The following is a 25,183-nucleotide window of genomic DNA, read 5'->3' on the forward strand; positions in this document are numbered from 1 at the left end:
ATTGAAAAGATTGTAGAGCGACCAGTCAAAATAATTGCTGTATGTTGCTGCTCTGAAATTACACCATAGGAGCCTGTCGTCAATGGGCGAGGGCTGAAATCACACCACCATAATGGTGTTGTGACTGTGAATGGACTTGGAAATGGCAATGACAAAACTGTCTTTAAAATAATCCGATAACCTTCAGATCTGCCTGAGGCTATTGGCTAATTTCAGCACATGAATTTAACCCACCATCCCCCTGCTGCCTTTGAAAGAGCTAGCCAATTAATAACATTCCCTGCTCTTTCCCCATTGCACTGTACATGTTTTCCTTTCAAGGCCTTGTCTGAAAGAAAGACTTCTTTGGGGTGGCACTGTGGTGAGCACTCCTGCCTCACAGCACAGGGGACCTGGGTTCAATTCTGACCCTGGGTCACTGTCTGTGTGGAGTTTGTATGTTCTTCCTGTGTCTGCGTAGGTTTCCTCCAAGTGCTCCGGTTTCCTCCCACAGTCCAAAGATGTGTGGGTTAGGTGGATTGGCCGTAATAAATTGCTCCAGAGTGTCCAGGGATGTACAGGTTAAGTCATGGGGTTAGGGCGGAATGGACATGGGTAAAGTGCCCTTTCGATGTGTTGGTGTAGATTCGATGGGCTGAGTGGCCTCCTTCTGCACTGTAGGGATTCTATGATTTTCCATATCTCTTTGGTTACTATTGAACCTGCTCCTGGCACCCTTTCAGGTAACACATTCCAGATCTTGACTTGTTGCATCTCATCTCTGCTTACTTTTCCAATTATCCAATTGTACGACTATATAGAGTTTGTGAATGGACTGGAGGCACAGAGGCCAGGAAGTACCTCAATACTGCGGTACAGTACAAAACCAGCACCGGTAGTTCCTCACCTTCCTGAATACAAAATAAAAGCACACCCAACATCCTAAACAAATAGTCAGCCTGAGACACATACAGCACCAGAAAACAGCTGGGGCTGACACTGAGACACACAGACTGCACAGCACTAGATGGGACTAAAGCATTTGTGATTTTAAATCACCTTTTTATTTTTACAATAAAGGTTGTTGGGTACACTTTCAAAAATGATTTACAATTTGTGACTTTTGTTACATGTTAGAATCAAACACAGAAGAACTACTTATATACGGATTGGACCGGTTCCAGCTGGATGACCAGTAGTTTGTTATTGGCAACAATTTGAAATAGCGTTTATTACTGATTGGATCACAAAGGTAAGAGGGAAGAAGACCGTATACATTCCTGGACTAAAGGTATCATTTGCTTTGATTATTGTGTTTTACTAGTTCATGCCTCCCCTGAACTGGCTCACGTCTCTGTGCTCACTCACCCTGCACCGGCTTATTCCCACATCTAAGCGGCACGGTAGCATAGTGGTTAGCACTGTTGCTTCACAGCGCCAGGGACCCGGGTTTATAATATAATAATCTTGATTAGTGTCACAAGTAAGCTTACATTAACGCTGCAGTGAAGTTACTGTGAAAATTCCCTAGTCGCCACATTCCAGTGCCTGTTCGGGTACACTGAGGGAGAATTCAGAATGTCCAATTCACCTTACAGCCAGTCTTCCGGGACTTGTGGGAGGAAACCAAAGCACCTGGAGGAAGCCCACGCAGACACGGGGAGAACGTGCAGACTCCGCACAGGCAGTGACCAAGCCGGGAATCAAACCCCACAGGTCCCGGAGGATGTGCTTGTTCGGTGAACTGGACATTCTGAATTCTCTCTGTGTATTTGAACAGGCGCCGGAGTGTGGCGACTAGGGGATTTTCACAGTAACTTCATAGCAGTGTTTTTAAAAAATAAATTTAGAGTACTCAATTCATTTTTTCCAGTTAAGGGGCAATTTAGCATGGCCAATCCACCTACCCTGCACATCTGTGGGTTGTGGGGGCGAATCCCATGCAAACACAGGAAGAATGTGCAAACTCCACACAGACAGTGACCCAGAGCCAGGATTGAACCTGGGACCTCGCCGCCTTGAGGCAGCAATGCTATTCATAGCAGTGTTAATGTGAGCCTACTTGTGACACTATCAAGATTATTATCCTCCTATATGGTATTATTTTACTGCTAAACAAAATTAAATCATAGAATAGAATCCCTACAGCGCAGGAGGCCATTCGGCCCATCGAATCTGCACCGACTCTCTGAAAGAGCACCCAAACCTAGGCCCACTCTCCCACCCAATCCCCGTAACCTAGTAATCTAACCATTGGACATTAAGGGGCAATTTAGCAAGGCCAATTCACCTAACCTGCACATATTTGGACTGTGGGAGGGAATCAGAGCACCCGGAGGAAACCCACGCAGACACGGATAGAGTGTGCAGACTCCACACAGTCACCGAAGGTCGGAGTCGAACCCGGGTCCCTGGCTCTGTGGGGCAGCAGTGCTAACCACTGTGCCACCCCAATAAGTGTATTTGCACTCATTCCTTAAATTGCAAATATTGTCAATGGGACAGGTCTGTTTGAGAGGCTTCAGTCTCTCAATAATCCCTACATCAAGAGTTCCGACTCCACTTTCTTGGATGGGGCCTGGAATATCTCTGGAGTCCGCAACCTATTGGTGGATCACACTTCTGCTCACCAAGAGCCTTGTTTACTGCATTGCTGCTAGATAGCCGATGGATTATGTATATGCAAGTAAAATTATCTTGCAAGAGGAACACGGAAGCCAAGTGCCTTTTAAAACAGATTGTGCAATTTACCCAGGGAGACAAGGGAAACCGGGAACCTAAATATTTCCCCTCTATGCAGGCAAGTGTTAGAACTTCTGAATGTATAAGGTAGGTTGGTGCCTAAGCCCTGCTAAGTTGGTACCTTCAGAGTGACCCCACAAACTTGATCTAGGGGTTAGCTGGGGTGGGGGTGAGAGGTCAAGAGAGCACAATTTCAACATGTGGAGGACACAATCGAAACGTGGGAGACATGTAGATCTGGTATATCTGTACTGGGATGATCTAATATTTTAACTGTACTGAGAAATGTTCCTTGGTCTTTGACGTACAGAACTTAATTAAATTGAAAATCATCAAAAGCCCTTGCAAAAATGCAATCAGTGGCTGCAGGACTCCACAGTGGAGATGTCTGGGATGAAACTGCTGCGAATCCGCAAGGTTTCATAAGTGGGGGGAAGTGTGTCTGGGCAAGGGGGTCGAGGCAGCTGGAGGGCAGAGTTGAAAGTTGGTGGGTCTTCATCACTGATGCAGAAAGGAGCTCCATGAGCTGAGTTGCTGATGGTTGGTGGCAACTCCTCCTGTTCCTTCTGCCACCACTTGCGTACGGTCTGCACACATTTCCGTCCGATTATCAAGAACATATCAAAGATGAACACTTCAACAATCTCAATGATGCAAACTACAGAACAGCTCATCCACAGACCCAGCTGGCCTCCAAAGTTTGAGAGTAAGGTGACGATCTGGAATGAGAGAGGTGGAGCATTAGAATGACTGCAGAGTCAATGATTGTGGCCTAAACCCCTGAATTGGTGAAATGGGAGGAGGAAAGAGCTGCCTTCTTGAGCCGCTGTAGTTGTCCATGTTGTGTAAGTACACCAACACTGCAACTCGGAAGGGAATTCCAGGATTTTGATCCAGTGACAGTGAACAGATGACAATATCGTTCCAAGTCAGGATGGTGTGTGGCTTGGAAAGGAACTTGCAGGTGCTTCCATGTATCTTGTCCTTCTAATGCGGAGGTTGTGGGCTTGGAAGGTGCTGTCGAAGGAGCCTTGATGAGTTGCAGCAGTCCATCTTGTAGATGATACACACTGCTGCCATTGTGCATTGGTGGCGGAGGGAGGGAAGGTTAAGATATTTATTTATTTTAACTTTTTCAATTAAGGGGCAATTTAGCGTGGCCAATCCATGTAGCCTGCACATCTTTGGGTTGTGGGGGTGAGACCCACCCAGACACAGGGAGAATGTGTGAACTCCACACGGACAGTGACCCGGGGCCAGGATCAAATCCAGGTCCTCGGTGCCGTGAGGAAGCAGTGCTAACCACTGCGTCACCGTGCTGCCCTGTGAATGTTAAGATGATGGATGGGGTGAAAATCAAGTGGGCTGCTTTTGTCCTGACTGGTGTTGAGCTTCTTGGGGTTGTTGGACCCACCCAGACAAATGGAGAATATTCCATCATACCCCTGACTTGTTGGTTGGAGAGGCTTTGGGGAATCTGGAGCCTCTGACCTTCTCTTGTAGCTATAATATTCATATGGCCTGTCCAGTTCAGTTTCTGGTCAATAGCAACTCCCAGGATGTTGACAGGTAGGGGTTCAGCAATGGTAATACCATTGAATGTTAAGGGGACATAGTTAGATTTTTCTTGTTGAAGATGATCATTGCCAGGCATTTGTGAGGCATGAATTTTACAGGCCACTTATCAACCTAAGGCTGAAAGTTGGCCAGGTCTTGCTGCATATGGACACAGACTGTTTCAGTATCTGAGGAGTCCCAAATGTTACTGAACATTGTGCAATCATCAGCGAACTTACTCACTTCTGACCTAATGATGGAGGGAATGCCATTGCCATTAATGAAGAGGCTGAAGATCGTTGGGCTTAAGACACTACCTGGAGGAACTCCTACAATGATGTCCTGACCTCCAATTACCACAGACATCTTCCAATGTGCTAGGCATGACTCCAGCCAGGAGTTTCCCCCTGATTGCCACTCACTCCTTGATGCCACAATTGCCCACCTTCTCAACCTTGCCCCTCACCTGAGGTGTGGTGACCCTCACCAACAGTCAGCTCTCCCCTCAAAGGGGAGAGCAGCCTATGGTCACCTGGGACTATGGGGACTTTCATTGCTGAGTAAGGGACACTTGATAGCAATGTCAACGACAACTTCCAACACTTTGCTGATGATGAAGAGTAGACAGATGGGGTGGTAATTGGCTGGCTTGGATTTGTCCTGTTTTTGTGGACAAGAAATACATGGGCAATTTTCCACATTGCATGGCTAATTCTGAAACACAAGTCTTCAGTACTACTGCCAGAGTATTGGTCAGGGCTCATAGCCTTGGCAGCATCCAGTGCCTTCAACCATTTCTTGACATCATGTGCAGTGAATCAAATTAGCAGGAGACTGGTATGAGTGATGCTGGGAACCTCAGGAAGCCTGGTAATTAGGGTCACTTATCAACTTTTAATGATTTCCTGCAGTAATTTACTTCACTAAGTGAGCATTTTGTTTGGGTTAGATTATTCAATTAACATTCAACATTTTATTGCAAACATCATGGGCTGTTAAAGTTCACTTACAGACCAACCTTATTGATACAATGCAGTGAAGAACCTAGGCATGATGTTTATATAGGCATTGAGGGTATAAGCCCTATTTCTCCATCTCTCACGACTTCCATTGATTTCCAGTACATCAGTGCCTCAATTTTAAAATTCTTACCCTTGCTTTCAAATTGCTCCCTGACCTTGTCACTCCTACTCCTCTGACTTTCTCCAACCCTATTACCCTCCAAGATCTCCGTACACATCCAATTCTGCCTTCTTGCACGTCCCTGAATTTCTGGATCTCTGGAATTCCCTCCCCAGACTCTCTGCCTCGCTAGTTTCTCTCCTTCTTTATGATGCATCTTAAAACCTACTTTTTTGACAAAGGAAGTGTTTGGGACTGAAGTAAACAAAATGTTTATTCAGTATGATAGCAGTATTTGCACAGGCCCCAGTTACACAACTCCAGGTCCTCACTCCTTTGTGTCAGCTGCTGGTGCAGTTGACCTGTTATACTAGTGCTGGTTACCCCACAACCCAATCAGCACGAGGGAACAATCATCCCCAGCTGGATGAGTCCCATGCAGGTTATTTGTTAATTTTTAATTGTTTAAATATTTTAATTCAATTTTAGCAAATTTTCAACAACCCCCCCCCCCCCCCCACCCCTTACAGAAAAAAGCATAACACACACAGGTCAACATCGTACACTTATATCGCGAATTCCCCCAATGTACAACCCCCCCACCATGAAACAATAATAAACACATACCCAAACCCCCCCCCCTGCTCTCCCCCTGGGTTGCTGCTGCTGACCACCTCCTAACGTTCCGCTAGAAGGTCTTGGAACGGTTGCCACCGCCTGAAGAACCCTTGCACAGCCCCTCGCAAGGCAAACTTTACCCTCTTCAATTTAATGAACCCTGCCATGTCGCTGATCCAGGCTTCTATGCTTGGGGGCTTCGCTGTAGCAGAATCCTCCGCCGGGCTACCAGGGATGCAAAGGCCATAATACCGGCCTCTTTCGCCTCCTGCACTCCCGGCTCGTCCGATACCCCAAATAATGCTAACCCCCAGCTCGGCTTGACCCGGGTGTTCATCACCTTAGACACAGTCCTCACAAAACCCCTCCAAAACCCATCCAGCGCCGATCACGCCCAGAACATATGAGCGTGTTTTGTTGTGCTCCCCGAGCACCTCACACACCTGTCCTCTACCCCAAAAAACCTACACAACCTCGCCCCTGTCATATGCGCTCTGTGAAGAACCTTAAATTGTATCAGGCTAAGCCTGGCGCAAGAGGAGGAAGAATTAACCCTACCCAGGGCATCAGCCCACAGACCCTCATCTATCTCCTCCCCAAGCTCCTCCTCCCATTTACCCTTTAGCTCCGCCACCGAGGACTCCTCCTCTTCCTGCATCTCCTGATAGACCGCCAAGACCTTGCCTTCTCCAACCCACACCCCCGAGAGCACCCTATCTTGAATCTTACGTGCTGGAAGCAGCAGAAATTCCCTCACCTACATGTACCTGAAGGCGTTTCCGGGGGGAAGCCCAAATTTCTCCTCCAGCGCCCCAAGGTTCGCAAACGTCCCATCTATAAACAGGTCCCCCATTCTTTTAATTCCTGCCCGATGCCAGCTCAGAAACCCCCCATCCATTCTCCCCGGGACGAACCGATGGTTCTCTCGGATCGGGGACCAAACCGAGGCCTCTATCTCACCCCTGTGGCGCCTCCACTGCCCCCAAATTTTCAGAGTCGCCGCCACCACCGGACTCGTGGTGTACCTTGTCGGCGGGAGCGGCAGCTGTGCCGTCACCACGCTCTGACTCGTGCCCACACAGGACGCCATCTCCAGCCTCTTCCACGCCCCTTGCAGGTTATGACAGCCACCTTGTATCTCCTTAATTTGATGACACTCCTGTGAAAACCCTGGAATGTTTCATTATGTTACAGGTGTTATGTAGGTGCAAGTTGCAGTAATTTGTCATTCTGTGCTGAATGGACCAATTAAACTCCAAATTGTTACTGGCAGGCAGGTGATGAGTGCTTCATGGATAGAGGACTTCATGGATAGAGGACTGGTGAGCTCACATGAAGCAGTGGGTTGGATTAAATGGATCTGAAGCAGAGAGTAGGGATGAATAGGCTTCTTCGAGTTGGCAAAATATAACTAGTGGAGTGCCACAGGGATCAGTGCTTGGGCTTCAACTATTTACAATCTAAATCAATGACTTGGTTGAAGTGATAGACTATATGGTACCTAAACCTGTCGATGACACCAAGATAAGTAGGCAGGTAAATTATGAAGAGGAGGTAAAGGGCGGGATTCTCCAGCCGCGCCCACCCGGTGACCAGAAATTCTTGCCCGAGGTCAATGGACTTTTACATGGCCCGCATCCTGCCCGTGGGGATCTTGCGGTGGGCGGATCGGAAGAATCCAGTCCAAAGAGTCTACATACGGAGTATAATGTGGGAAAATGTGAACTCCTCCACTTTGGCAGGAAGAATAGAAAAGCAGCATATTATTTAAATGGAGAGAGATTTCAGAACTCGGTGGTACAGTGGGGCTTGGGTGTCCTGGTAAATGAATCACTGAAGTCACAATGCAGATACAGCAAGTGATTCGGAAGGCAAATGGAATGTTCTTATTTATTGCAAGGGGAGGGCGGCATTGGTTAGTGCCGCTGCCTCATGGCGCCGAGGACCCCAGGTTCGATCCCGGGCCCGGGTCACTGTCCCGTGTGGAGTTTACACATTCTCCCTGTATCTGTGTGGATCTCACCCTCACAACCCAAAAAGATTTGCAGGGTAGGTGGATTGATTACGCTAAATTGCCCCTTAATTGGAAAAAAAGAATTGGGTACTCTAAATTTATTTTAAAAATTAATAGTAAGGGGAATGGAATATAAAAGTAAGGAAGTTTTACTGCAGTTGTACAGGGCCTCGGTAAGACCGCATTTGGAGCACTGTGTACAGTTTTGGTCTCCTTATTTGAAAAAGGATATCACACGTTAGAAATGGTGCTCTTGTGGCTCAGTGGTAGCGTCCCTACTGCTGGACCAGAAGTTCTGGGTTTGAGTCCAAAGCCAGGAGTTGTTAGCTGTAGAAGGAGGGTTCATAATGTGGATCAGTGGGCTGGTAAACAGCTCAGGATCCACCACTTTCCCCACTATTCCCCAAAGGGAAAAAGAGTTTATGGGGAGGCGGTGGCGTATTGTCATTGAACCAGGTTCAAATCCCACCACTGCAGATGCTGACATTTTAATTCGGTAAAAATCTGGAATTAAAAGTCTAATGATGACCATGAAACTATTGACGAGTGTCGTAAAAACCCATCTGGTTCACTAATGTCCTTTAGAGAAGGAAATCTGTCTTCCTTACCTAGTCTGGCCTACATGTGGTCCCAGGCTGACAGCAATCTGGTTGACTCCCAAATGCCCCGTTAAGGGCAATTAGGGATGGTCAATAAATGCTGGCATAGCCTGTGACACCCGCGTCCCATGAATGAATTAAAAAAAATATACATTTTTAAAAATTGCATGAGAAGCAGTTGAGAGAAGATTCACTCGACCCATTCCTGGGATGAAGGGTTTGTCCTATAAAGGAAGAGTGAACAGGTTGGGCCTATACCCATTGGAGTTGAGAAGAATGGAGAGGTGATCATATTGAAACATATAAGACCCTGAGGGGACTTGAGAGGGTGGATACCGTGAGGATGTTTCCTCTTGTTGGGAAACTAGAATTGGGGGACAGAATTTAAGAATAAGAGGTCGCCCTTTTAAAAGCTTTTTCTCTCAGAGGGTTGTTAGTCTGTGGATTTCTCATGTCCAGAGAGCCATGGAGGCCGAGTCATTGCATATATTCAAGGCTGAGTTAGGTAGAATTTTCATAGACAAGGGAGTCGAGTATTATGGGGCAGACAGCAACGCGGAGTTGAGACCACAACCAGATCTTATCAAATGGCGGAGCAGGCTCAAAGGGCTCACAAGTCCAGGCACAGTGGTATTGTCACTGGACTGGTAATCCAGAGACCCAGGGCAAGATCTGGGGACCCGGGTTCGAATCCCACCAGGCCAGATGGTGACATTTAAATTCAATACAAATCTGGAATTAAAAGTCTAATGATGACCATGAATCGATCGATTGTCGTAAAAACCTACCTTGTTCACTATTGTCCTTTAGGGAAGGAAATTTTCCCTCCTTACCTAGTCTGGCCTACATGCGAATCCAGATCCACAGCAGTGTGGTTGACTCTCAAAAGCCCTCTGAAATGGAGAGCGTTAGGGATGGGCAACAAACGCTGGAACAGTCAGCGACGCACACCTCCCGTAAACCAATAACAAAAAACGTTCCTATTACAGCAGCCATTTAATTCAGTAAAATTCTCCATATCCTGTATCCCTCCCTTAAACTATTGTTTGAGATGAGTGGGAATTTCATGGACTGTAATCCCTTTGATGTAGTTTTCTCTCTATTTCTTTCCTTTTCTCTCCAGTACTAAAGGGGTTAAGTTACCTTTTCCTCATCATTTCTTTCCCTTTCTCTATGGGGCTAAATGGGTTAAAGTATGAGAATGGGTTGCATAGATGAGGTTTGTATTCCCTTAAGTGTGGAACATTAAAGGGTGATATAATTGAGGTGATTAACGGATTTGACAGGCTAGATAGAAATTATTTTCCTGGTGAGGGATTCCGGAACAATTAGAACAAGGCTATTCAGGGATGATAGCAGATGGATAGTGGGAACTCTCCTCCATCGAAAAGCTGTCAAGGCTGGGAGAAGGGCGGGGGGAGCACGGAGGGGCAGACTTGATGGGTTGCTCTCAGGCAAGCTGGGTTAATAAACCAAGGCGGGTCAGTGAACTTAAAATACAAATTAATCACAATCTAAATGAATAGCAAAGTAAGGGCAGCACGGTGGCGCAGTGGTAGCACTGCAGTCTCATGGCGCCGAGGTCCCAGGTTCGATCACGGCTCTGGGTCACTGTCCGTGTGCAATTTGCACATTCTCCCCGTGTTTTCGTGGGTTTCGCACCCACAGCCCAAAGATGTTCAAGGTAGGTGGATTGAACACGCGAAATTGCCCCTTAATTGGAAAAAATGAATTGGGTACTCTAAATTTATTTTAAAAATATGAATGGCAAAGTAGACCCGAGGGCCTAAATCGCCGCCTCCTGTAGCTGTGTTCCTCTCCTGGAGACTCCTTGCTAGATTTTGAATACGTATGATCACTGGAGACTATTATTCATTCACATGTGATCCTCGGGAGTGGTAGTCATCAGGCTATTTAATCACAGAGGCATCTCATCCCTGTAGTCACCCAATTTCAGTTATGTCCACTTCTGGTCTGAACCCCTGGATTGGGTACCTGTAGCAATTTCCTAATCACTAGCCATTGGTGCGGAGACTCTCTGCCTTCGCTGTTGTCTAATTTAGCTAACCACAGACTGATGAACAAACCTGGGATCCCCCTTCAGTGTTTGGTTAAAAATCTCACATTAACGGATACAATGAGTATTAATGAACACTTACGTCATTGGCAGCTGTTTCAGAAATGTTCCTCTGATTGAGATCTTTGTAGAAGATGCCCAAATTGGCTAACTCATTCCTGTTAGGTGGAAATAAGACCATGATGTCTCAGTAAAGTCTGTGCACTCTTATGTACATGCCTGCTAGACACAGACGTAAAGCATGGAATAGGCTGAACCCATAGCCCCTTATCCTATTGCATGGAATCCAAGTGAAAGAAGAAAGACTTCCATTTAGATATTGCTTTTCACAACCTCAGGACATCCCATAGTCTTTAAAGCCAATTAAGTACTTTTTAGGGTATAGTCATAGGAACATAGGAATTAGGGGCAGAAGTAGGCAATTCGGCACTTCGAGCCTGCCCCGTCATTCAATCAGATAATGGCTGATCTCTTCCTGGTCTCAAGTCCACCTCTCTACCTATTCCCCATATCCCTTTAACCTGGCTTTTTTTTTTTTCAATCAGAAATATATCTATCTCCCTCTTGAAACCATTTAATGACTCAAGACTCCACCGCACTATGGGGCAGCGAGTTCCACAAATTCACCACCCTCGGCGAGAAGTAGTTGCTCCTCATCTCAGTTTTAAATATACCATCTCTCAATCTATATCTGTGACCTCTCGTTTTGTCATTGTCAACCCCACTATACAGAATCCCAATGGGACAGCATGGTGGCGCAGTGGTTAGCCCTGCTGCCTCACGGCGCTGAGGACCTGGGTTCGAATCCCGGCCCCAGGTCACTATCCATGTGGAATTTGCCCATTCTCCCAGTGTCTGCATGGGTCTCGCCCCCACAACCCAAAAATGTGCAGGGTAGGTGGATCGGCCACGCTAAATTGCCCCTTAATTGGAAAAAAAGAATTGGGTGCTGTAAATTCTTTAAAAAAAAGAATCCCAATGGACCAACCTCTTTACCACTTGTTTGTCTGTTTTAAAAAAAAACAGAAAATGCTGAAAAAACTCAGCGGGTCTGGCAGTATCTGTGGAGAGAAAAGACCGTTAATGTGGGTGATTTTGAGCCCTCTTGTTCCACCCATGAGAAACTTTGTGCAAGCTCGAAATCTGGAGAGAATTGAAAACTGATTCTCGCCGACGGGATTGTGTTTTGCAATTTTCACCTCCCCTCTCTCCGGTGGATTATGGTGAATCACGCCTCGGAATACTGAGAACCTCATTTAACAGATTAACTGGTCATTAGCATGCACTCTCTTCAGACCTTCCCCCTCACAAAATATTCACCGGGCGCCGGTGTGACGTCACACTGGAGTAATTTACAACAGGCCTACAAAAGTGTGTACCTGGCGGCTTCACCTCCGAGGGGGATATCAGACTTGAGCTCTCAGGCAGCCGTGGTTGTCCAGGCTCTTCACTGCTCAGGGGGCTTCAGAGAGGATGTGGGGGACACGGATAAGTTCAACTCAGGGCCCGGGGGTGTGGGGGGGGGGGGGGGCACAGTGGTTAGCGCTGCTGCCTCATGGCGCTGAGGACCCAGGTTTGATCCCGGCCCTGGGTCACTGTCTGTGTGGAGTTTGCATATTCTCCCCGTGTTTGCGTGGGTCTCATCCCCACAACCCAAAGATGTGCAGGGTAGGTGGATTGGCCACGCTAAATTGTCCCTTCATTGGAAAAAAGGAATTGGGTATTCTAAATTTTAAAAAACTTCAGTGCCAGGACTGGGGTTCAATCACTCAATCTTGGGAGGAGGGGTCGCTAGCAGGCCTTACCTTCCATTCACTTCAGGGCGCCCCTTTCTTTAAGGGGCTCTGGAGGCTGGCATGCAGGCATCACTTCCTGTGTCCTCCTTGCTGGGCTTGTGGCCAAGGCACCACTGAAGGAGAGCCCGTCCTTAGTGCGAGCTGGAAAGTGGATTGGAGGAGGTGAATACAGAAGGTCAGCACTGGGCGCAACTGTGAGGTTACTGGGTGGGGTCCCATGGGAGCCAGACTGCAAGGGCAGAATGGAGTTCCCAGGAATGGCTTGCAACCCTATCTCATGAGGAATGAAGATCCTCTCAATTGGGGAAGCACAATCGAACTGTAAGTAGAACCCCCACACTCCCCAGTGATTGCAATGATGAAGTTTCCCTGGATAAGCGGATAGCAGGAGCCGCCAAGAGCATGGCATGATTCATGTGGGGAAGAAACTTTTCAAAATTCCGTGAAAAATCCAATGGTGGGAATATGCACCATTTTTCTCACCAGAACTGACATTTGCCATTTTTTGGTAAGATTCGCCCATTGTTTCAAGTCCATAACGTAGCTGATTCTGAAAGTAAGGTCCAGAATCGTAAGAAAGGAAACTATGATGGTGTGAGGCACAGGTTGGCTATAATGGATAGGGAAACTGATATATTACAGGTTTATTGATTTACTAATTGTTTCATTGATTTATTTGGGACCTTTAAGAATTAATGCTGTATAATTTTTAAATTCAGTACTTAGACAGAAAATGGAATATCCACAAAGCCAAAGTCATGGTTTCGTATAGAAATATGAGAACTGCTGGTCAAAGCCAATATTGTTTCAAAAGACACTTTCATAAGGCCTTCGTAATGAATAGGTTATTGTTCCACAATACATTTAGTAATAAAAATGTATCAAAAGCAAGGTTAGTGCCAGCACCTTACCAGTGTAGAAATGGCATACATGGCAGATGCACGTCGACATTTAATTAATTTGATGGGACATTGGTGAATTTTAAGTAATGACCAATGCTTGGATAACAAATCATGTTCTAAGTGACAGACAGTTGTTAGAATAAATCAGCTGAGAATTAGAACCAATGAAACTAAGTAAGGGGCTAAACCCAGATAAGGATTCCCTTAAGAATGTAATCCATATGATTGATTAGAGAGAAGAATTTAGGCGGTCCAAGATCCTTGAATCATTCGTGAAAATTACTTTTAAAAAGGACTTTTGTTGAAACGACTTTTAATTTGTAAATCTGAAGTCACTTTTATCTTGAAGTTTTTTGTTTTCACTCTTCATTGTCTCAAGGACATTTCAATGTACTCACAGAAAGTTTGTCGATTTAATTTTGAGTAAATGTACTAAACGAATTCTTGAAGAAATAAAGAGTGCTTTATACACCTATACAACTGGACTGTGACCTGTCTTGTTACCTGTAAAGCAGGTAATCTGTGCTACTCAACTCATTACAGTAGAGGCTTTGGAAGAAGGCTCAAAGTCGTCCAGAAGTTTTACAGAAGGTTTATTGAGCAACACAACTTAAATAACTGCGTGAGTTCTTACTTTAAGAACTGTACTAGTAGAAAGGTTACAACTTTTCTATGCTCTACAGCTAGGCTTGACCACACTAGCAGCCCTGAGCTAAATTTCTGCCTCTGTTCTCCTCACAGTCAAATCAGCCAAAGAGAGCAGAGGGCTGCTTGCGTCCCGCTTTTATACACGCCAGTGCTGCCCTCTAGTGGTCTTTCCATTACCCATCAGCCCCTTCTGTACATACCCATGTAAAAATCACTACAAGACCTATGAGTGAGAGATCAGGCGAATCTTACAGAAACGTTACTCAAAAGGCTGAGTGTGGATAGACAATGGCAAATGTTCAAGGAGTGCTTGGGGGAACTGCAACAATTGTTTATTCCTGTCTGCTGCAAAAGTAAAATGGGAAAGGTGGCCAAACCATGGCTTACAAGGGAAATTAGAGATAGCATTAGATCCAAGGAAGAAGCATACTAATTGGCCAAGAAAAACATCAGACCGGAGACTTGGGAGCAGTTTAGAATTCAGCAAAGGGATTGATTAAGAAGGAGAAAATAGAGTACGAGAATAAGCTTGTCGGGAACATAAAAACTGTTTGTAAACGTACCTATAGAGGTAGGTGAAGAGAAAAAGATTGGTGAAGACAAATTTAGGTCCCTTACAGTCAGAAACAGGGGAATTTATAATGGGGAACAAAGAAATGGCTGAGCAAATACATAAGGAGGACACAAATGTTGGGGAACACAGGGTTTAGTGCGAGGGAGGAACTGAAGGAGATCAGTATTAGTAAAGAAATGATGTTGGGAAATTAATGGGATTGAAGACCGATAATAATACATCCCAGAATACTTAACGAAGTGGCCTGAGAAATAGTGGGTACATTGGTGGTAATCACCCAAGATTCTATAGAATCTGGAACAGTTTCTACAGATTGGAGGGTAGCTAACCCCACTATTTAAAAAGGGAGATAGAGGAACAGGGAATTATAGACCAGTAAGCCTGATGTGGCAGTGAGGAAAGTTATAGAATACATTATCAAAGATTTTATTGCAGAGCACTTAGAAAACAGTGGCAGGATTGGACAGAGTCAGCATGGATTTATCAAAGGGAAATCAGGCTTGACAAATTTACTGGAATTCTTCGAGGATATAACTAGTAGAGTTGATGAGTGGATGTGATTTATTTGGACTTTCAGAAAACTTTAGTTAAAGTCCCACATAAGAGATTAGCATGTAAAATTAAAGTGCATGGGATTAGGGGTAGTGTGTTGAGATGGATAGAAAACTGGTTGGCAGATAGGAAACAAATAGCAGGCAGTGACTAGTGGGGTATCGCAGAGATCATAGCTCCAGATTTGCAGAGGACACAAAGCTGGGTGGGATGGTGAGCTGTGAGGAGGATGCAGAAATCTTTCAGTGTGATTTGGACAAGTTGAGTGGGGGGCCAATGAATGGCAGTTGCAGTATAATTTGGATAAATAACAATAATAATCTTTATTGTCACAAGTAGGCTTACATTAACACTGCATGAAGTTACTGTGAAAAGGCCCTAGTTGCCACATTCCGGTGCCTGTTTGGGGGAGAAGTCAGAATGTAAGGTTATCCACTTTGGTAGCAAAAACAAGAAGAGAGATTATTATCTGAATGACCGTAAATTAAGAGAGGGGAATGTGCAACGGGACTTGGGTGTCCTTGTACACCAGTCTCTGAAGGTAAACATGCAGGTACAGCAGGCAGTAAAGAAGACATGTTGGTCATCATAACGAGAGGATTTGAGTGCAGGAGCAGGGCCTTGATGAGGCCACACATGGAATATTGGGTACAGTTTTGGTCACCTTATCTGAGGAAGGCTATTTTTATTTTTTATAAATTTAGAGTACCCAATTAATTTTTTCCAATTAAGGGGCAATTTAGCGTGGCCGATCCACCTAGCCTGCACATCTTTGGGTTGTGGGGCGAAACCCACGCAAACACGGGGAGAATGTGCAAACTCCACACGGACAGTGACCCAGAGCCGGGATCGAACCTGGGACCTCGGCGCCGTGAGCTAGCAGGGCTAACCCACTGCGCCACCGTGCTGCCCTGAGGAAGGATATTCTTGCCCTAGAGAGTGCAGAGAAGGTTCACCAAACTGATTCCTGGGATAGCAGTACTGACATATGAGGAGAGATTGAGTCGGTTAGGATTATATTCGCTGGAGTTTAGAAGAATGAGGGGAGAATCTCATCGAAAACCATAAAATTCTAACAGGACTAGACAGAGTAGATGCAAGAAGGATGTTCCCGATGGCGGGGGTAACAGTCTGAGGATAAGGGGTAAACCGTTTAGGACTGAGGTGAGAAGAAATTTCTTCACCTAGTGAGTGGTAAGCCTGTGGAATTCATTCCCACAGAAAGTAGTTGAGGCCAAAACATTGTTTGTTTTCAAGAAACAGTTAGATATGGCACTTGGGGCGAAGGGGATCAAAAGATACGAGGGGAAGGCCTGATCAGGCTATTGAGTTGGATGATCTGCGATGATCATAATGAATGGTGGAGCAGGCTTGAAGGGCCGAATGGCCTCCTCCTTCTCCTATCTGTTATGTTTCTATGTATGACTGTTCTTCTGAGCTGGTCTGACTCAAAACGTTAACTTTGTGTTTATCTCCACAGATGCCGTCAGACCTGAGTTTTTCCAGGATTTCCTGTTTTTAGTTAGAATTTCCAGTATCCACAGAATTTTGCTTTTATTTTCATGTTTTTTCTAATGCATGTGTTGGTAAGTTGTGTTTGCACACCCCAATAACTTGGTTAACAAAGATCCTGCCAGGTACAGTAGTGTGTGCCCGGGTGATAATGCTACCACGGTTGAACTGCTCAGTGCCACTTACTGTCCAGAATCGCACATAAAGAATGTCACTAGGCGAGTGGTACCCATCCCGTACTGCGTGAGCCAGCACCCTCAAGAAATTAAGGCAAGTTAACAAATCAGAGCTTACTTTCTCAATGTTCTGTTTCCACGAAGCCCTTTTTCCCAGCTCAGAAGATGAAGAATCCATTCCTATTGGAGGAAGGACAATGAAGTGAGATAATTTCATCACATTCCGACCAAGGGTCAGAATGGGAGTAGTTTATTCATACGTCAATCTGGTTCTCTCTCCTCCCTTTCACCATGTTTAACATATTCTAACACTTCATCAGCACAACTCCTTTAGAAACCCTGCACATTCTCTGTTCCACCTACCATGGAGAAGGTAAACAAGCTCACCAGTACAGAGTGTGTTAGCTGTGGTTCATTCCTAGTATTCTCACCTTCCCGTACCGGCCTCCCCGAACAGGCGCTAGAATGTGGCTAAGGGCTTTTCACAGTAACTTCATTGAAGCCTACTTGTGACAATAAGTGATGATTATTATTATTATCTAAGTCAGAATGTGGTGGGTCCAAATCTCACTTCAGACACAAGAGCACTAAAATCGGGACTGATTTTCCAGGGCAGTACTGAGTGCGTGATACACTGTTACGGTGAGATATTAAACTGAGGCCTATCTGATTGTTAAGAGGTGGTGGTGTCGTGGTAATCTCACTAGACTAGTTATCTCGAGTCTCTGGGGACACAACAGTGGGTAAAATTTAATCTCAATTAATCAAATCTGAAATTGAAAGCTGGACTCAGTAATGATGACGATGAAACTATCATTGATTGTCATAAAAACCCATAGCCTTCACTACTGTCCTTTATGGAAGGAAATTTGCTGTCCTTACCTGGTCTGGCCTACCTGTGACTCCACAGCCGCAGTGATAGGGTTGACTCTTAATTGCTCCCTCAAATGGTCTAGCAAGCTGCTTTAGTTCGATGGCAATTAATAATATAATATTTATTATTGTCACAAGTAGGCTTACATTAACACTGCATGAAGTTACTGTGAAGATCCCCTCGTCGCCACACTCCAGCGCCTGTTCGGGTACACAGAGGGAGAATTCAGAATGTCCAATTCACCTAACAGCACGTCTTTCGGGATTTGTGGGAAGAAACCGGAGCACCCGGAGGAAACCCACGCAGACATGGGGAGAATGTGCAGACTCTGTACCGACAGTGGCCCAAGTCAGGAATCAAATCTGGGACCCTGTGGCTGTGAAGCAACACTGCTAATCACTGTGCTACCATGCCACCCTTAGCAATTAGCAATGGATTACAAATGTTATCTTTGTCAGAGATGCCCACATCAATGAAAGTATAAATTAAAAACATGAATATAAATAGATGCTACTTTGAAGAAGAGCAGGAACCTATCCCCGATGTCCTGGTCAATCCACATCACAAGAAACAGATAATCCACTCATTTATCAGTGGATTTGTGGGAAATTGCTGTGAGCAAATTAGCTCCAAGCCTCCTATATTACATTGGGCGGGATTCGCCGTCTGTTCACGGCAGCTGGATTCTCCCGTCCTGCTGTAGTGAATGGAAGATTTAGCTGTGCGCCAAATTCTCCATCCTCGCTTGCAACGGTAGTGGGACGGACTCGCAACGGAGAATCCCGGCCATCACACACTTTGTTGGCTGTAAAGTGCTTTGGGATGTTGCGAGGTGACGAAAGGCACTATGTCTATGCAGATCTGTCTTTTCAGTCTGTATGGGTGTGTGAGTGTTTGTTTATGTCCATGAGCTTGTTTGTATTTCAGTGGTCAGTTTGCATGTGTGTCTGACTAAGTGGGAATGAGTGGGTGTGTGAGTTAGTGTGAATGTGTATTTACTTGGGAGTGTCCATGGATGTTACTGGGTTTGTGACGGAGTGAGCAGGGGTGTGAGAGAGTGTGTGAGTGCGTTGGATAGTTAACTTGTTTGTTGTGTTTGAGTAGAAAGTGTGCATGCGGCCATCTGTAAACAATACTCGACTCCCCAACGATGTTTACCTTTGAAAGATTTCTCATTCGACACACGCTGACTATAAATAAATAATCCAGTTGCTAGAGGTGGGGTATATGTTATAACCTGCCTACTTACCATTGGCTGGGGACTAATGACAATCCCACAATCCTGTGGGAGTATGAGCTTCCCCAATGAGGCGGGCGGAGAAACCATTAGTAAACTCCAAGTATAAATAAAGCTGGCCAATTTGGAAACAGCAGGAAGGAGTGTGCAGCAAGGGAAGTTGCTGCTGCTGTTATTATATATATATATATATATATATATATATGTTATTGTAAATAAATGTTATTACTTTGTATCCTTAAAACTCGTGCTGGATTCTTCGTGGCCCTCACAAAGCTGGCGCCGAAGGTGAAAGTGAATAGCTGTCTACACTGCTGAAGCCACCTCCCTGGATTTTTGTTGGATACAGGTTGGAAGTTGTTTTCTATTATACCATGCCTCTGTACGGACGTTTGGATGTTTTTGATGCTGCGCTGGAAAGCTGGAACCAGTACACACAACGGATGCATTACTATTTCTGGTCAAACAATATCACCGAAAACGAGCGCCAGGTGGTCATATTGCTCACCGCCTGCGGCCCGCATACATTTGGGGTGATTAGGAGTCTTACGTACCCAGCTGCGCCGGACACCAAAACGTTTGATGAACTTGTGAATATAGTGGGGCAACATTTTAACCCAACCCCGGCCACGATAGTCCAGCGTTACCGGTTTAATACCGCTGAGAGGACCCCTGGAGAATGCCTTGCCGATTTTCTATCCAGGCTACGCAGGATTGCGGAGTACTGTGACTATGGTGAGACCTTGTCAGAAATGTTACGCAACCGTTTGGTTTGCGGTATTAACAATGTGGCCACCCAGAGAAAGTTGTTAGCTGAGCCAACATTGACTTTTCAACAGGCCATTCAAATAGTATTGTCCCGAGAGAGCGCAGAACGAGGAGTGCAGGAGCTACAGGGAATGGAAGTGCATGCCTTGGGGCGCAACCCCTTCCGTCCGAAAACGTCCCCCCGCACTCCTGCGGTACCTTGGGCGAGGCAACGTCTGGACCGACGCCAGTGGCCGTCGGACATTCCTCCCCGAAGGGAGCCGTCTCCAGAACCAATGGATGAGGAGCCATGTCCGTGTCAGACTTGTAGGCGCCGACCCCGTCGCGGACGGCGGTCCTGGGGGCGCCAGAGGCGCCATCGTCCCGACCGAAACTGGGACCAGCCCAGGGGCCGTAATTGGGACCAGCCCAGGGGCCGTACCTTCCATGTGGATGAATCTGCGGCGACTACTCCTGAGGACGTGGAGGCGGAGGACGACTGCCTGCAGCTCCATTGTGTGGCAGCTCCCCGTGTGGCCCCCATTAAGGTGACAGTACGGGTCAATGGCCACCCGCTTGAGATGGAGTTGGACACTGGCGCAGCGGTCTCCGTGATCGCCCAGAGGACATTCGACCGCATGAAGCAGGGTATACAGACCCTTACATTAACCGACTCACAGGCCAGGTTGGCCACCTACACGGGGGAACCACTGGACATTGCAGGAACTACAATGACCCCTGTTGTTTATGGATGCCAGGAGGGGCGTTTCCCACTTATCGTGGTGCGCGGCCATGGGCCCAGCCTGTTGGGTCGGGACTGGTTGCGCCATTTGCGGTTGCAATTGCAGCACATCCTCCAAACAGTTTCTGAAGGGTTGACTGAGGTGCTAGGACGATACCCAGATGTATTCCAGCCTGGTTTGGGGAAAATAAAAGGGGCCGTAGCCCATATCCAAGTCGAACCAGGAGCCACGCCACGCTATTTCCGGGCGCGCCCGGTGCCTTACGCCTTGCTCAAGAAGGTAGAAGGGGAGCTCACTCGTTTGGAGAGTTTGGGTATTATCAGGCCCATCCGTTTTGCTGATTGGGCAGCACCAATTGTACCTGTAATGAAGCCAGATGCCACAGTTCGCTTGTGTGGCGACTATAAACTTACAGTGAATACGGCTTCCCGACTCGACCGATATCCAATGCCTTGCATAGAGGATCTCTCCGCGAAGCTTGCAGGTGGACTCTCGTTCACAAAATTAGATATGAGTCACGCCTACCTGCAGTTGGAGCTGGACCCTGCCTCCTGACCATATGTAACGATTAATACACACCGGGGCCTGTATGAATATACATGGTTGCCCTTTGGAGTATCCTCTGCCTGCGCAATTTTTCAACGTGTTATGGAGGCCATTTTGAGAGGTTTACCACGTGTTGCTGTCTACTTAGATGACGTTTTGATCACAGGAACGTCGGAGCAGGAACATTTGGAAAATCTGGAGGCTGTCCTTAGACGCTTTTCGGAGGCTGGAATCCGTTTACGTCGCTCAAAGTGTGTATTTCAGGCAAAGGAAGTAGTCTACCTAGGTTATCGGGTGGACCGTGAAGGTTTGCACCCCGTCGCAGAGAAGGTGCGTGCAATTCAACAGGCCCCCGCCCCGACTGACACTTCGCATCTTCGTTCTTTTCTCGGTCTCGTAAACTATTACGGGAAGTTCCTCCCCAATCTGGCAACTACGCTGGCCCCGTTGCACCTTCTGCTGAAGAAAAATCACACCTGGGTTTGGGGTCAGCCGCAAGAAACCACTTTCCGGCGGGTAAAGCAACAATTGTCGTCGTCTGGGTTACTAACCCACTATGATCCTGTATCGCTGGATTCTATAATCCCACCGTTTGTCAATGGGATTTCAACAATTGAAAAGATGCGTTTGTCGTTTAGTACGCATTGCCTCCCCGAGGTGCTGGTCACGGATAACGGCACTCCATTCACGAGTGAGGAGTTTGCGAGGTTCACGAAGATGAACGGCATACGCCATATCCGCACTGCCCCTTACCACCCGGCTTCAAGTGGGTTGGCAGAGCGCGCAGTGCAGACATTCAAAAGAGGCCTAAAGAAGCAGTCTTCCGGATCAATGGACACGAGACTGGCTCGCTTTTTGTTTCCGTATAGGACCACCCCCCATACGGTGACTGGGGTAGCTCCCGCAGAACTCCTAATGGGCCGGAGACTTCGCACCCGCCTTAGTATGGTTTTCCCGGACATTGGCGCAAAAGTACGCCGCACACAAGAACGGCAGGGGCAGGGATTTTCTCGGCATCGGCCGATTCGGCAGTTTGCGCCCGGTGACCCAGTGTTCGTTCGGAATTTTGCTGGTGGTGCCCAGTGGGTTCCTGGTGTAATTTTTCGCCAAACGGGCCTTATATCTTACCAGGTGCAATCCCAGGGTCGTCGCCAGCGCAAACATGTAGACCATGTTCGGTCCAGAAGACTATCCCCTCAAAAGATTCCCCGCCCCCGGAGTTCATTTCTACAGCCGCAGAGACCAGAGACAAGGGAAGGTAGTCCTCACAATCTTCCACTGGTGCCTCACTCGAAGCCTGCGCAGGTCGTTACAGAACCGAATGGAGATAGAGACGCTGACATGACGGAGGCAGCAGACTCTGACTCCGAGATGGAGACACAGGATGCATCAGAGGGGGAATCCTCGGGTCCACGGGCCGTGGATGTACAACCGTTGTGCCGTTCATCACGGAAGCGCCGGTCTCCGTCTCGTTACACGCCGCCTGATCCAGCGCCGCATGCAAATGGTGTCCGGCCTGCGGCAAAACGAGTCCGACGCCCTCCTTCGCCAGGGTCTTCGGTGGATTCCTTGGACTTTGGTGGGGGAGGGATGTTATAACCTGCCTACTTACCATTGGCTGGGGACTAATGACAATCCCACAATCCTGTGGGAGTATGAGCTTCCCCAATGAGGGGGCGGAGAAACCATTAGTAAACTCCAAGTATAAATAAAGCTGGCCAATTTGGAAACAGCAGGAAGGAGTGTGCAGCAAGGGAAGTTGCTGCTGCTGTTATATATGTATGTCATTGTAAATAAATGTTATTACTTTGTATCCTATAAACTCGTGCTGGATTCTTCGTGGCCCTCACAAACGTATATCTCCCCGTTTGTTACTGCTCACCTCAGATGGTGATGAAGGCCACTCAGCATCACTAATGGTCATTGTCCATTCCTTGGAACTGTGGGAAAGATCACACAAAGCATTATTAGCAAGCTGAGTCACTGAGATAAAGTGAAAGAGAAAGTTGAAATAGGGCACTGATTCTACGGGACCAGCATTGAACCCGAGACTGGCCCTTACAGCAGTGAATTGGACTAGGATTGTACAGAGAATGTTCTTTACATCTGTTCAGGTGGCCGGATAATCTGAAGACAAGGAAGCAGATACTTTTCTCTGTAATGAGTTCTGAGGAGGTTGTAAATGTCATGGGGAATAATTGCAATTCTGCATCTTTGGTGCTCTCTCCAGACGTGTCTCAGAGTTGGGGAAGGATTGTCAGGTTTTGGGCCTGGGGAACTTACTGACAGGCAGGTCGACAAGTCTTCTGGCAAACCAACTGCTCCTGAATAAACTGGTTGCGCAGTCTGTAATAGCAGGAAACTGTGGGGAAAGAAAGCAGTTTCTTAAACAATCGCGGGTAACACAATAATCTCACTTGATATTAACACAGAATTAAATCCATATTGTTTCAGATCTTCTGAATGACCTAGTTCTAAGTTTAAGATTAGTACTTGTTCTGGACTCTGCACCCCCCACTTGCACCCGCCACTGGAGTAGCTTCTCCTATTAAATCATTTCATCGTTTTAAGCATCTCGATCAGATCTTTCCCTCAACATTCTACCAGCATCCTGCTCAACACTCCTTCACTAACCATCACCGTCTAAAATTGGAGACTAATTGGAAATTAAAATTGAAGCACTTTTTGGGATCTTGCTGTGCATAAAGTATCCCCTCTATCGAACCACATAACAGGTCAAATTGCTTCAAATTTATTTGTTATATTATGATCTTTGGATGTAGAATTCTACACAACTGGAGGTATCGGCAGAGAGAAAGTGTGAACTCACTCCATCCTGGGTACTTTGTGTAGTCGCAGTATTCTGCTTCTGGTGGCAATGGCTTTGCGTAGTGAGCACAGCCACAGCTACGGACCATTTCCATTTGAAAGCACGAGTGCAGACACATCTATAGGGCAAACAGAAAATCAGCCAGGTTAGACTGCGGCCTCTATCCTCAACCCTTAGGTTTGTTTTGTCAGCTGTAAGTAAGTTGAATCCTTACCTGCAAAGAATAGGTCTTGTTATAGAGATTTATCACAGGCACATCAAAACCATCTACAGTACAGTCACTATAGGGGCTGCTCAGCCTCTTCAATACTGTCTGAAACAACAGCAAGAGTGTTGTGAGAGTCTTCAGGAAAAGGCAAATCATAGCCATCAAAACTATCAATCAAGATTGGGGGGTACACACACTTAATATGTTCATAGAATCAGGTGTGCTACTTTGCAGGTGTTAACGCATAAGAGAGAATTTAGTACAGTGCAGCACGCCTTTGTACTCAGGCTGAACTAATCTATTGTAAAACGGGTACAGCAGAGAAGGTGGCCATTCAACCCATCGTGTCCATGCTGACTGTCTGTCAGAGTAACGCAGCTAGTTCCACTCCTCTGACTTTCCCAGTGGCTCTGCCAAATGTTTTCTTTCAGATGCTTACCCAAGAATCTTTGGAAAGATACAATTGAATCCAGTAGATACTAACCACGTGTGTGTAAAAAAGCCTTTCCTCATGTCACTATTGGTTCCAATGTCCTCTGGTTCTTGACCTTACTGTAGTGATCTTTACATGGATATGTACAGAAGGGGCCGATGAGTAATTGAAAGACCACTAGGGGGCAGCAATGGCGTGTATAAAAGCGTGACGCAAGCAGCCCTCTGGTCTTTTTGGCTGATTTGACGGTGAGGAGAACAGAGGCAGAAATTTAGCTCAGGGCTGCTAATGTGGTCAGGCCTGTCATAAGATACACCAGAATATTATGGTGCAGACACACACACACACTGATGGACATGCAGTGGGACCAATCAGCATACACAACACCGCAGCCAATCACCAGTGAGAGCACACGCACTATAAAAACAGGGGACAGGAGAGTTCCCGCTCATTCTAGTAGCAGCCAGCTCGGAGCACAGAGCTCACAGCCTGCAACACAGACATTCACCATGTGCTGAGTGCATCACCTGGTTAGGACTAGGCAAGGGTCAACAGTTAAAGAGTTAAAGCTGGTATTGCATTTACCCACAGATCAAGTATGTTAAGATAGTTAACCTTATAATAAAATAGAGTTGCACCACTTCCAGTGTTGGTGACCTGTTTGTGATCCAGGACACCCAACACATCAAGGCCTAGT

General features: G+C 46.5%; 1 protein-coding gene across 2 annotated transcripts in view; it reads right to left on the reverse strand.

Annotated features, from left to right (window-relative positions):
* Nucleotides 1-1,013: 1,013 nt before the first annotated feature.
* The window catches only part of LOC140394200 (epithelial sodium channel subunit gamma-like), a 65,375-nt gene continuing 41,205 nt past the window's right edge, over nt 1,014-25,183 (reverse strand). Inside the window, exons 7-13 of one of the 2 annotated variants that reach the window (XM_072481187.1) lie at nt 24,060-24,158; nt 23,846-23,963; nt 23,299-23,377; nt 22,898-22,955; nt 16,987-17,048; nt 10,791-10,866; nt 1,014-3,440 (exon numbers count right to left, since the gene is read on the reverse strand). In XM_072481187.1, coding sequence (XP_072337288.1) covers nt 3,078-3,440; nt 10,791-10,866; nt 16,987-17,048; nt 22,898-22,955; nt 23,299-23,377; nt 23,846-23,963; nt 24,060-24,158 — 855 coding nt within the window. In that variant the 3' untranslated portion in view covers nt 1,014-3,077. The remainder of the gene's footprint in view (nt 3,441-10,790; nt 10,867-16,986; nt 17,049-22,897; nt 22,956-23,298; nt 23,378-23,845; nt 23,964-24,059; nt 24,159-25,183) is intronic. The other variant, XM_072481188.1, reaches the window with a different exon arrangement.

This window comes from Scyliorhinus torazame, chromosome 17 (assembly GCF_047496885.1).
Source record: "Scyliorhinus torazame isolate Kashiwa2021f chromosome 17, sScyTor2.1, whole genome shotgun sequence".
In the NCBI taxonomy this organism is placed as follows: domain Eukaryota; kingdom Metazoa; phylum Chordata; class Chondrichthyes; order Carcharhiniformes; family Scyliorhinidae; genus Scyliorhinus; species Scyliorhinus torazame.